This window comes from Acanthisitta chloris, unplaced genomic scaffold (genome assembly GCF_000695815.1).
Source record: "Acanthisitta chloris isolate BGI_N310 unplaced genomic scaffold, ASM69581v1 scaffold15415, whole genome shotgun sequence".
NCBI lineage: Eukaryota > Metazoa > Chordata > Aves > Passeriformes > Acanthisittidae > Acanthisitta > Acanthisitta chloris.
This window is the reverse complement of record NW_008674388.1, coordinates 39,212-53,220: the sequence shown is the minus strand read 5'-3', so window position 1 is coordinate 53,220 and position 14,009 is coordinate 39,212. Positions and strand designations below refer to the sequence as shown.

Genomic DNA, 14,009 nt, shown 5'->3' with positions numbered 1-14,009 from the left:
GCTGGGTGGTGGGAGTGGTTTTGGGGCCTGTTGGAGAGGAGAAGGTTTTCTGCCATCGGCCGTGTGAGTGCTGTCAGCTCGCAGCTCTCAGCCCCGGCTGTAAGGCGGAGTGAGCCAGAAGCCCCAGACATGCAAAGGGCTCTGCTGCTCCAGGCTGGTGGGAGGCTGCTACGGTCCACTCAGTGAGAGCTGCCTCTGCCCAAATTAAGGTGCAAACGAGACCATATGGCAAAGTCAATACTGCGTTAATAATATAACAGTATGGGTTTTATTTAATTATAGTTATGAATGTGAGGTAGATAGAAAGATACAGGAAAGAGCAGGGGGAAAGAGAGTGAGAGAGAGAGGTGGGGAGAGATAGTCACCACCTGTGAATCCAGCAGTGTCCTGTTGGCACAGCTTCACTCTGCGTGGAGGTCCTGAGTCATTCTTCTGCAGATAGAAAGAAATGGGAAAGACTGGGGGGAAAGAGAGAGAAATAGAGAAGGGGAGAGAGAGGGGGAGACATAGTTACCACCCATGGATCCAGTGGCATCCCATTGTTCCTTCTTCACCCTGGGCTTCTTGATGGGGAAGGTCCTGAGTCCTTCTTCAGCTGGTGGGGATCCCAAAATACGCTTCTGGTGGTGAGGGTCCCAGGTTGTTCATCTGGGGGTACCACCTCTACACAGTCCAAATTCCAGTTGTCCATGGAGATGTATTCCTAATTCCGTGTGAAGAGGGGAAGGCTGGGGTGGGGGTTCGGTGGTGACCGGTACTGCCTGTCTAGGATGATCTCTGACCGGGGACATATATACGCAGTTTGCCACAGCAGAGTTTTTTGTTTAGATACGTTAATCAGGATGTGCTAACCAGATCTCACCTCCACCAGGCCTGGAATTAGTGCAAACTCATCTTTTTTGTGCTTATCTCAAGTTGTCCAAGTGGTGGCTAGAATGTCTTATCTTAGGGCGAATCCCTTTTGTGGCCTGATCAGTGCTTGCGACAGGCAAGGTATTCATTAATTCCTTAGAGAGACTGAGGGTGGTGATCCCAGCCTGGTGGTCCTGTGCCCCTGGGTTTTCCAACCTCATTTCTCTTTTAATGGTGCCATACACCCCATGAGAGGTGCCAGGTTGCTTGTTCCTTCCTCGAGGCATGGCACAGCCGTGTGCTGTCCCTCCCAGGTGCACCAGCTCTGCTGTGGTTGCCCACCCAGCAGGAAGGAGCCTGTCACTGCCACAGCAGCAGTGCTGCTCATTTTAGTCTACCTCACAGGGTGTCATTCCCACTGTTTATCTGTGGAGCAAATGTTCCTTATAGTAAGCAAAATCCTCACTCACAGTTATTAAGCAGCTAGGCTTATATTCTAATCCCTGTCCTTTAAGATTATGGTTAATGCATTTGACTAAAATGCAAGTGTAGCCAAATTATTTTTTGAAATTGTTACTTTTGGTGCTGCAGTTTATTCTGTCACTCTCTTAATATCTTTTTAATTGTTAAGTCAGGATGTTAGCAGTGTTCTTTTCTGCTTACATTGAAACACTGCTAAAGCCTCGGTAGAAAAGTTAGGAAAATAAATCTGTTTATATTGTATGTTTTACTTTCCTGCTTCACTTCCTTTTGCCTAAGGGACTTTTGCATTTTGCCTTTGTTTTGAATGGTATATCTGCTTTAGTTCCTTGCTTCTTACCTGAAGCACTAAGGCTCAGTTGACTTTCAGAGTAGCACCTGGGGGTCCTGGTGGACAGGCTGTCCATGAGCCAGCAGTGTGTCCTTGTGGCCCAAAAGGCCAATGTAATCCTGGGATGCATTAAGAAGAACATTGCCAGCAGGTCAAGGGAGGTGATCCTGCCCCTGTACTCAGCCCTGGTGAGGCCACAGCTGGAATATTGTGTCCAGTTCTGGGCTCCTCAGTGCGAGAGAGACATGGAGCTCCTGGAGCAGGTACAGCAGAGGGCAATGAAGATGATTAAGGCACTGGAGCATCTCTCTTAGGAGGAAAGGCTGAGGGAGCCAGGCCTGTTCAGCCTTGAGGGAACCTCACCAATGTCTGTAAGTATCTGGAGGGAGGGTGTCAAGAGGCTGGAACCAGGCTCTTCTGGTTGGTGTCAAGCAATAACACAAGAGGCAATGTCAGAAATTGATGCACAGGAAGTTCCACCTGAATATGAGGAAGAACTTCTTTCCTGTGTGGGTGACCATGCACTGGAACAGATTGCCCAGAGAGGTTGTGGATTCTCCCTCACTGGAGATATTCAAGAACCTTCTGGACACAATCCTGTGCCATGTGCTCTAGGATGACCCTGCTTGAGCAGAGAGGTTGGACCAGGTGGTGGTCTCTCCAACCTTTGCCAGTCTGTGATTCTGTAACTGCAGGGCAAGCAGTAAAAAACTCTCTCCCTCTATGCTTTTTTCCTTGTAAGTGCTGATTGTAGATCAGGCTATGATAAGATGCAGAATGACTGTGTGAAAGTGGTTGCAATGGTCATGCTTTGATGTGTATGCCTACACAGACCAATAGACAGCAAAGAAGTACATAGTATACCCTGTTTTAAGCAGAAGTATTTGTGCTAAACAGTTTGGGTTTTTCTGATGCCTCCATGCAATGTCAGAGAGCTTGCATTCAACTTTGTCCTCTGACAACTTGAACTTTGAATTTGGATGAAACAGCAAATTGTAAATGGGTAATTATTTGAAGTCCTATCATTCCAAGTACCTCTTAGCCAAAAGAATAAACTTAATGTACAAAATGAGGAGGAAGAAATTGCTTAGTGGCATTCATATGAGGAGCTGGCTGATGGGGCAGAGCAGCCTGTGACCTTCCCAGGTACCCAGCTTAGCTAAGTGGCCTCTTTACTGATCTTCTGTTGCCACAGATACCAATGACAGCAGAGTGCATACTATGGAGAGCTACTGAAACAGACATTAAGAAAAGGACTGTACCTACTCCTTGTGCATATGGAGAGTGGTGATGAATAAAGAGGAAAATATGAAAGGCAAACAAACATAAAGGGAATCTTTGGTATCTAAATTTCAGTGCATGGAGGTTATTTGCACCGAGTGTAGGCATAGTGCTTTAACCCAGATGCTGTACAGGTGGAAAAAGTGTTTACATATCCCAGTCTTCAATCTCCCCTTTTATCTGTAAAGGAAAATACAGCATTTCCGTACCAGACACTGGAAATGCAAGGCAGGAAATGTTGTGATGACAAACAGCTCTGTGAGACTTTGATGTAGGCCGAAGTACAGCTGTGAAGTACTGCTTGCAGAGATTTAAACACTGTTTGGAAACAGTGACAACCATTTAGCCATTTCTGTGCTATTCTCTGTGGAGGATTGTTTTAGCCAGGGAACAGAAAAACAAGGAGTGACAGAAGAACCTGATGGCAAGAGTGTAAAAAAGAATTCAAAGGTGGTCTCAGGAGTCCTTTCATGGTACTCTGTGCACAGTGAAGGCCTTCCCTGGTGGCAGCAGGGAATAGGCCTTTCTGCAGCTTGTTTTGCCTGCCAGTGTGGTATTGGCTTTTGGTGTGAGTCTTTTTGTACATTCCCTCTTCCCAGTTACTCTGTCTGTGTACCAGTTTTGCTGGGGAGGATGAGAGGTGCCTTTTGCCCCACGCGCAGACTGCCACAGGCAACACTCAAAGAGGTTAATGAAGAATCTGTGTACAGGCTGTGTTGGCCCTGAGGCTTGCTGTTATCAGCATCAGAGGCTGAATTGCTATGCATGAGGCATACCTGACTACACTTATATTTGCCCTTTTAGAACAGCTTAAAGGTTTAGTGAAGTCTCGTGCTTCTGTTTCTGGCATCACAAGTTTCCGATGAAGTGTCTTGCTTTAGCACAGCATCGTTTCAGATTAGCCTCTGACTTCTTGGAGGTAACTGTCTGAGATGTTGCTTGTTTATTTGCAGCTGAAGCAAATGTTTGTTTCCCATTCTGCACTCCTCTTTCTGTCCTTGTGGATTTTCTGAAATATTTCTCTTGCAAGGAGAAGACCATTTGCTTTTTTTGACTTCTCAAGGTTCATTCTTCGTTTGGGTGCAGCAGCTATGATGCCTGCATTAAGTGGAGCTATTGTAAATAACATTCTGTCCTGCAAATAAATGGCATCTCCTCTGTAGTTAGTCTCTACACAGAAGAGCTCTGGAGTACTTTAAGACTTTGGAGGATGCTACGTGGACAAATCTGGACAAGAAGAATGTTACCTTTTCCAGACTTGTTCCGAATGCCCAATCGCTGCCTGGAAATGGACCTGGGTGTCTCCCTCCTGCACCCTGAGGACTGTGCTGTGGGGTCTGAGCCCTTGTGCTCCCTGGTGCGTAGAGGAGAGAGGGGCACTGGAGTGTAATGGTTCATTGCTGAGTTAGTCTAAAGGTTGTGGATGACGATAACTGTAAAGGTCGAGGAGCTGCTTAGTCCAGTCTTGTGTGGTACTTTCTTCATGCAGCGTTTAGTTTCTGGATCAGTGTATTAGCCTTTCATCTTTGAACGTGTTTGTTCAAATACTGACTGATCTGAAAGTAAGGGAGTTTTGGATGAACAGGAAGAGCAAAGAAGAAACCTTGTGCTGATTCCACCTCCCCCATTTGTGATTCAGCAGAGTCTAACAGAAGGCACCGTTCCAACAGGGGCATCGATCTGGAGGTGGGAAAGGTTTTTCTTGTGTAAAATGATAGGTATTATATCTGGTTGAACTACTGTTAACTAAAACCCTAGTGCCATCCTTACAAAACCTTGGTGAGTCTTAAAATTCCTTTTGTTCTCATAAAAGGACATGTTTTAAAAAATCCATTGTCTTGCCTTTAGGACAGCAAATACTGTTGTAGTATCAGAGAAGTAAGAAGATAACTCAGTTTTGCTACATGTCAGGTTGTCTTAAATTTCTCTGGATTGCATGAATGTATGTATTAGGATCATTTTAATCTATAGCATATGCTACAGGTACAAGGGACAGGGAGTTTCATATCCTAGATCACAGCTCAGAAGGTATGCAGAGTGCCGGAAGTGTGTTTATACACAATGAATACTTCTGTTTAACATACACACATGAGGTTGATTACAGATAAAGTAAGGATACCATATGTTTGTTTTAAAATTTCCACCAAGTGGGGAAGCTCCTCTCACGTTTATGTCCTGGGTCACCTTTCCTGAATTGTGGTGCTGCTGTTTATATGTCCAGGTGGTGCAGTGAGTCACTATCTATGTCAAATCAGCAGAAATTTAATCTCTGGCATGACGGACATCAGCTAAACTGATTGTCAGATTTGGCCAGACTGTGACAGTGATGTCACTGCGTAAGTGATCATCACTTTGTTAGGACGGGGACCCTTGGTATTGTATTGAGGCATTGGACTCATCAGGCACTTAGTTTTGCTCTGTATATGTTAAAGTATTGACTTTCTTTGTAGAAAATGCTGGCAAAGCACCTGAGCCTTTGACTGCCTGCCAGTAATCTTCAGTGTTATTGTTATCTACAATTTGAATGTTAGTCTCTGAGTGTTTGCCAGCCGATAACTCACTTTGTCACCTTTCTGCATACACTTCTGAGTGGCTGACTTTATTTCATCAAAACTTTGTCAAAAAAGAGAGTATAAATTCTGAGTCCTAGGTGAAGCTGATAAAAAGTAAGATTTGTCTTTCATGCCCTTTCAAAGCCAAGATGGAACTAAATGCTAATATCCAGCAAAGAGGATGCTGTGCTCTTGCCCTATTAGAAGCAGCCTAAAAAGCTCTCTGCTAAGATAAAATCTCTTTTAGGAGTTGTGTTATAGTTCCTGAGGAGTGATCCTGTATGCACAGCTTTGGTCAAATTTCTCCTCACAGAGCTCTGTGTTTTGATGCAGATGCCAAACTGGAAAGCTTTTATGCTTCATCTTGCTTGAGTATACTTAATAGTCTTAGATTTAATGCTGATAACCCTTTTTGAAATGGGATCTCACACCTGAGCTTCTTTATGCATTTGTAGTCTGGTCACTTTAAGGCTTTGGCTGGCTGTAAGATGAAGGCTTACCCTTGCTGCAGCTGTGGGCCTCAAACAGCTTCTGTTCTTTCTGCATTGTTTGCTTGCTTTAGTCTAAGCCTGCTCTGTTCTCCAGAGTCTGTGCTGCAGTGGCTGCTGGCCTTGAGGATTGACTGCTAACCTTCTGTCTGTGGGTTCAACTTAGGACATCTTCTTTTTTCCATACCCCACTGCCACTGTTTGTTCCTCTGTCTCCCAATTTTTTACTGCTTAAGCAGTTTGGCCCAGTTGTAAGCTGTGTGATGCTTAATTCTCACAGTGGGACAAATGCTCTGAGTTTGCCAGGAGATGCAGCACTGCATGTCTGTTTTGCTTTAAGGCCCAGTTGTGTCCATAAGCCTTTAGGGGAAATGGAAAGTAAAAATTGATTTTTAGTTTGCTGTGGATATGGTACAAGTCAGAAGAAATCTCTGTGTGTTCTTTAAGGCAGTGCAGCAATTTCCCTCAGCCTCCACCTGCTTATGTTTGAGGGCTCTTGAAAAGACTTTGTTACTACCTAATAGTAGTCAATAAAGAACAAAAAAATCAACAAAATCTTATGTTTATTGTTGAAGTCTCTGCTGGGAGCTGGTGTGCAGCCATCTTTTGAGACATACTGAGACAGAATACTCTAAGAAGTTACTTTTTCACTGGTTTTAACATTTTTCTAGCTGTATTTATTAATTGGTATGGCCTGCAGAGGACTTCCAGACACACTTGTGGTACTTTGAGTGAGCCATATGAGATGAGTAAAGGCACAAACTGTGATCCAGGAGAAGGACTGTTCTTGTAGGTGTACCCCCATGAGTGCACTTGTGCTTTTCTTGAGTTTGAAGGTAGGTGTTTACATCATATACTAATGAAATAAAAACTTTCCTGTTACCTGGCATCTTTAAGCCAAACTTGGGACATCTTTAATACAAACTGAGATGACTTTGAAATACATGTCCCAGTTGAATCAGTGGGAATCCTATGAGTATGGGGGCTGGGGTCATATGGGATTCTGGGTGCTGTGCTACTGGAGAGGTGAGACAAATCACCTATAAATTGCTGGATGGTAAAGAGTTCTTCTGGTCTCAGCATCTAAGCTTTTCCTTTAACACCAAAATGGTTAAGTGTCAGAGTAGACTTTTTCTGTTGCTTTAAGTGCTTCACTGCAGGAGAAAATCAATGTAAATGTTGCCATCTAAACTGTCAAGCTTAATTTTTATGGTTAAGACTCCGTTGAGCTGAATCAGGCTTGCATCCTTGAAAGTTGTTTTGAGGATCTTTCCAGGCTGGGAAAAGGAGCACAGTATCTTTTGCTTGCATTTGGAAAGTTGTGCTGGACTCCCTTTTAAAGGTGATTAACACTGAAGCATAAGGTTGTGGGCACCAGGAAACCATCCTGGCTGACGGTGTGACACAGCTTGACTTCTGAACCAAATGACAACAATGTGAAGTAAACAGATAACGTGGTTAAGACAGCAATTCTCAAAGGCATCAACTGTGTGGCCATCATTTGATCGTGGGGTTTTCTTCATGTACCATTGTATTTCAGCTCTGCGCATTGAAATTGCTTTGTGTTTGCTTTGGCCACACAGTCACAAAGGAGGGGAAAAGTGCTTCTATGAGGGCTTGTGTCCTCAGCAGTGCAGTGTGGACTTAGCCTGACATGCTGTCTTGATTGAACTGGAATTAGCTGACAGTGTTGTTTAGCTGGGAACACAAACCTTTCAGAGGCAGTTATTTTAACTAGTGCACTTTCATCATATTACTGCAATCAAACCCAGCTCTGTCGTTTCTCTAAGTAGTATTGCAGGTGCTTAATCCAGATGCTGTTTTGGTTTTAAGGAGCAAACATGACAGCATGCCTCTGAGGAAATTTTTTTCTGAGACATTCCAGTTACTTGTTATCCTGATGAGGTATTACTCACATATTTTCTTTTTCCATGCTTGAACTCTTCCCTTGTCTTTTCATTATTACCAGGAATAAATCTGTGGCTCTTTTACTGTAGAGTTATTTTCTTAGAACCCAATTCTGTATCTCACCTGAAGTCACCCTACTTCTCATTTTATGGCATTGCAGCATCTCTTGGTGATGCCAAAAAAAGCAGCTTATATAGCTCCAGTGACAGAAAAATAGTGTAAACTCATGGAATGGAATAGGTAGCACTCATGTTTGGGCCTTAACTTGCCTTCGGCCACTTTCATCTCAGGGTTTGACTTGATGAGCCACACCTTGAAGCAGAAATATGCTATTTTCCTTGTCACTTTTTCTGCTTGGCCTTTAATCGTTTTAGTTGGTGTAGTGTTCATTATGGTATGCTGACTGTAATTGGGGAGTTTTGTACCAGGTAGTTTGAGATCATAATATACAGTCTTGCCAGGTATTGGCAAGGACAAGCTGAAGGATTTTTGTGATTTTAACGGGGGGCAGGAGTGTCTGGTATCTAGAGGATAGGTGAGACTTGGCTCTGCAGAACAGTACTCCCCATTTTGTCTGCAAGGGGAAGTAGGGCATATTTTTGGTCTGGGAAAGAAGACAATTCTGTTCCTCATTCAGTGGCTGTCTCAGTTTGCTTGCCAGCTTGCTAATGCCAATGACAAGCCCAGGGATTAGTTAGGAATTTATTTCTGAAATGACCATCCATGACATATCTAATAATGATATTTTCTCCTTTGTTTTTAAACTTCACTTAGGGGAGTTGAGTGCTTTTCACCTCTCTAGAGGTACTGCTTTAAAGCCAAGCTCAGGCATAGGTGGGCACTAGGTGCTGCTTTAAGATGTCTTTGGCTTACAGACTGTTGGAGAGGAGAGCTTACAATTATAATGACAAAGATTTAAGTCCTTGGAAGTTATGCTTAAGTCTACTGTAAATCCCTCCTTATTCTGCCAAAATGGTAAGTACCTTCAGGGTAAATAACAGGCAGCATGAACATTGGAAAACCCCACACCTTAGCTCTGGAGAACAGTTACGTAGCAATTTAAAAATAAATAAATCACAGTTATACAGTGTGTCACAGTTTATGCAGTCTCAGCACACTTGGCATCCTCCTCTTTGTCTTCTGCTTTTGTTTATTGCGGACAGAATGTTTGTGTGCACATGCAGAAAAAAAGAGATGCACGTGTGCTTAAATGGGTGTGTTTCACCTGTAAAATGTTTTTTTTGTTTGTTTCAGTGTTGTCAAACTGTGTGTAAAAAGGGTATGTATATACACTTTAAAAATGAACAAGTTGTTTTAAACTTACACGACGTAATGTCCTCTCTCTTTTCTGTCTCACCTAATAGTGATAACCTGCTACGAAGAGCTGCATGCCAAGAAGCCCAGGTAATACCATTCAAAGTAATAAAATAAGATTAAAATCTCCCTCTTATCTTGGCTGTGCAGTGCTCCTGAGATTTTCCCAGCAGGCCCTTTCTACGTGAGAAGCCTTGTAACAATGCCATCCTTGTTCTTTTGCTGAAGTGCCAAGGGGTGGGTGAGGCCCCAGCCCACTGTACCTTTTGTGCCCTGACTGCTCTTGCAGGGGATGGTGCAGGGTTATCCTTGGGGTGATCTCAGTTACAGCTGTAGCTGCACAGACCTCCATTGCTGCAGGTGTAATTGTTCTGTGCCTGTGAAGTTCTGGTGGGAAGGTGGTTTGTTGATAAGACTGAAGTCTCAGGCCCACCACTGGGGATGTTGTCTGGACAGAACCAGTGCAAAAGGCTTCGTGTTAGTGCTCAGCTGGAGAGCCCTTGTCCTTGTCTGCTCAATCCTGAGTGACTTTACTAGGGATGCTAAACATGATGACAGTCTGACCTGGCACTTTTGAGGCCCATGTACTGGGAGCTTAATGCAGACAACCTGTTTGCAGATCACTGACAAGAAAGCTAGTGTTCAGAGGGAGATAGTTACTCTCTGAGGATAGTGACTCTTGCATTTCATAGTTTGTGGCTTGCATGGGTGACCAGCAATAAGCAAATTCCAATACTGTAGTGTTCCTATGAAGAAATCTTGTCCTTAATAAGATGTCTTTCAGAGGTGTAAGAACTGCTGCCCATGGATGACATCACTTGTGTAGAATTTCAAGAGTCTTTTTACCTCCCACAAATAAAGTTTATCCCAAACCTGCTGCTCCATGCCAGGTCTTCAAGATTTTGCAGGTTATAACACTGCTCCCGTAGTTGCTATGTACTAGGGCCTGAGAAGAATGGTGAAAATTATTTTTCTCAGTAGAGAACATTCCTTAAGATTGCCCTGCTTCCTTGGTGCACCTGGATAATCCCAATTTTAGCCTGCCTGCTGTTAAGAGAAAGATTTTTACAGCAACTTGTCTTGTGCAATGGAGCTTCATGCCAGAAGAGATGTAAGGCAGCTCAAGTCTCATGAGAACAAGAAAAATCTTTCCCTGAAAATACTGCTTTCATAAACCATGCTGATAGCTTCAGAGTCAAATGCATTTCCAACTTATGGTATCAGTTGTTCTTTATTTTATGTTTTCAATATTCATTTTTACTGCATAATAGCAAAATGTTCGAAGCTTTTTCTGTCGCGGAAAATACCTGTTAATACCTCAGTATTTGAAGTATTTGAAGCCTTCTGACCAAATTAAAACAGTTTTTTAAAAAGGCACTGATGAAATGGGGGGTGTGTGCTGTCAGAGAGGTGTAACTGCCAAGGAAGGGCTGGTACAAGAAGATAGTTCTGTTGTAGAAATTCTGATTTCCTGTTTTTAATTCCAGTCATTAAGTGACAGGTTCTATTCTATTATGGCTTGTTCTTATAAATGAAAATACAAAAGCACTGTCAGTAGAGTTTCCTACCATTTCAGTGGTAAAGCCTGGGAAAATATCCTGCAGAAGGCTCCTGCATTAGGAAGGAATGAGCCAGAAAGCCTGGTAATCAATTCTTGCTGTAATTTCCATTCTCACTGATGTGTCAGTGCCAAATAGTGCTTGAAAACACACAGCAATACAGCAGTAAGGCATCGAGTGTCTGATATGTTCTTCAGAATCACAACAATCTGAAACTGTCTGAAAAATGCTACTTGTGTTTGTCGTGTTGTGTATGTATTGGGGAAAAAACACCCAGGGGCAGACTCACCCCTATAAAAGTTTAGTCTGAATGAGGGCTGTGTGGGGTTCCTGCTATTTTTACATTGGATTTTTAAGTTTTGAAGCCTGTTATGATATCAGGTTGATAAAGCAGATGCCTCCTGGCACAGGATCCACCACAGCAGTGTCCCATGCAAAGGTTCCACCATGCATGTCTAAATTTAAATACCAGTTTATGATGGCAACATTAGTGTGGCAAATTATTATAGAAAGATTCTGTAATAACTCATTTATCTTATTTTTAATGTTTTACACCTCCTTCTCTGGGATAAACCAGTGTCAGCTGACTGTGGACTTCCTTTGCAGATATGGTTGCACTGATTGACCTTGGGGTTGCTGAACTCTGGGCATGTGTTAAAAGAAGTCCTGTTTAGCTGGCGAACAGTTCACTCTGTGAAGCAGGGATAGTTTTTCCTGTAAAGGAATGCTGTGTCTTTGTTAGCTTTCATAAAGGCTTTGTTTAAAGGGTTTTTCACAGTTTGCAGAATAGTAATGGTCATCTCAGAAGTCCAGAAATACAGTACCTGGACATGTGCATTTGACAAGACAGTGAAAAAAGGCATTGACTTACCTAAATGATACCTTTAGATATCTACTTAATAACCATTTTTATTGTCTGACTTTGTCTTTACTTATGTTCTGCTCTGAAAAAGTTTGCATTATTCCTTTTTTATTTACAGCCTTACAGATCAACATTTGCTTTAGAAATGCCCCTGTTTGTAGCATAAATGTCTAAGTATATTACATAAAGAAGTGATTATGTCATTACTCATAAATTCTTTATGAGACTTGTTAGGTTGTTTAGAGCCTTGTTAGATTGTTTAGAGCATGCAAATACATCACGTTGTGCCCCCCAAGCCAATAATTAGTTGTTTCTAACAGCTGCAACATACTAGAGGTCTCCTGTTCCCCAGTTCCCGCCCAGCCATTGCAATATCATAAGTAGGTCTGTTTTCCAGCTGATCTGTGAGTAAAGCTTAAGAGCTATTGATTTGTCTCCCTTTCTTTGAAGATTTCTTTGCTCTCAGCAACTCCTCTCATCCTTATCCTCTCTTGAAGAAGAAATGTGAACGTTTTAAGCAGCGTAGCCAGCTGCACCCTTCTCTTAGCTGAGGTTTCCTGAGCAGAGTTGGCAAGTAGAATTAATTATCAATTTGAACAGCTAATAGCCACTAAAATCTACTGTGCTTTGTGTACAGCATCACCTTCTTCAATAGAAAAATTTCTGCTGGGGGGATTAACTTTCAAGATGAAGGGGGGAAAAAGCCAGGGACAGTGCCACATGCAGTGCAGTAGTCTTTTCTTCCTATTATATTTCTGGGGTTTCTGGATGGTATTGCTGAATACATTGTCACACTTGGACTGGAAACCTGTGTGTTGGTGAGGGTGCCTTTAGGTGACCTAAAAGAGGTTTGCAGAGTGGGATGATGTAAGATGCATAGAAGCTTTGCCTTTTCTTGCCTCTCCTGTGCTGAAAAGCTATGGAAATAGGTACAAGGTACAAGAGGCTGTATGGAGTAACTCTCAAAGAATTTAAAATTGAGGCACCTCTTCAGAACTGGATTAGAAGTTGAAGAGGAATGAAGTGATTTTTGTGTGGAGACATTAGGAGAACAAAAAGCCTGAGAAACAGAGAGCTTGCTTGTAGGTCAGGGCAGATTCTCTGGTGATTATCTTTAATATCTTCAAAAGCTTAAGCATAAAAAATACTAAAATGAGCGGAAGAGAAGAATTGAACTTCAGAAGTGGAAAAGGATGCAGAAAGAAGGTGGCAGGCAGGTGTATGAGAATTACATAAGGAAGGAAAATTAAGTAACCTTGGAGTCAAGGATAGTTCCGTGGATCTCTGCCCATGGCAGAAAACCAGAGGTTGACAAAAAAGAAATGGTGGTGGAATTGTAAAAATGAGCTAAAGAGAGAACTTATGGCAGTGATGTGAGCTGTGCTAGGAGTGCAGGGCTTTGGATAGGAGACCTGTACAGTGGCTGAAGATGGAAGTCATTTGAATGTCGTAAGGCTTGAAAGCCTATTGCCATTTGTGGAGATGCATTATTTTGAACTGTTTTAGCAGCATGCTTAAAAGATAAACTGAGCTCTGCTCTTTTTCTCTTACTTAGGCTTTTGGTGACGAGCTGCTCCCTGCCAATGTGCCACTGAAGAAAGCAACAGTGTTCCTCAACCCAGCAGCTTGCAAAGGGTAAGATTCCCCCTTCCCTACGCTCTCATTTGAGGCACTCTTTCTGCATTTTAGCTCTGCCATCCACTATAAAAGCCAGCCAAATTTTTGAGCTCATTTTTGCCTCCCTCTGGTGCCAAGCTGGTGCTGTGTAACTGTGCCAAACTTTATTTCACCAAAAATACCGGGACAAGAAATAGAATTAGATACTTGAGGTGAAAGAATGATTTCTAAACAGATGTATGTTTTTAATTGAGTTTTTTTAATCCTATGTTTTGGTCTTTGTCATTCCTTTGGATGTGGAATTCCTTTGTATTCCCATCAGACTTTTGCATGCGATACATTTCCGTCCTCAAAACCTATAGAAATAAGAGATGACCTTGAGTGCTTCAAGACTTGAAGTTAGTCAACAGTGATGTTACTTCTGTGGGAGCCTGTCCTTGAAAAGGATGTGCCCACAAACTGTGAGGCTAAATATGGGCTCAGAGCAACACTTCTGGAAGAGGTTGGCTGCTATTTTTCCATGCCCATTAGCAGAAAAACTACCCGTCCTCAAAACCTATAGAAATAAGAGATGACCTTGAGTGCTTCAAGACTTGAAGTTAGTCAACAGTGATGTTACTTCTGTGGGAGCCTGTCCTTGAAAAGGATGTGCCCACAAACTGTGAGGCTAAATATGGGCTCAGAGCAACACTTCTGGAAGAGGTTGGCTGCTATTTTTCCATGCCCATTAGCAGAAAAACTACGATCTTGGATGTGTGTCTGTTC

At 42.7% G+C, this 14,009-nt stretch overlaps 1 protein-coding gene across 1 annotated transcript in view; it reads left to right on the top strand.

The window, feature by feature from the left end:
* Positions 1 to 9,224: 9,224 nt before the first annotated feature.
* AGK (acylglycerol kinase) overlaps positions 9,225 to 14,009 on the top strand; it is a 27,271-nt gene continuing 22,486 nt past the window's right edge. The window contains exons 1-2 of the mRNA XM_009075328.1: positions 9,225 to 9,296; positions 13,183 to 13,262. Coding sequence (XP_009073576.1) covers positions 9,225 to 9,296; positions 13,183 to 13,262 — 152 coding nt within the window. The remainder of the gene's footprint in view (positions 9,297 to 13,182; positions 13,263 to 14,009) is intronic.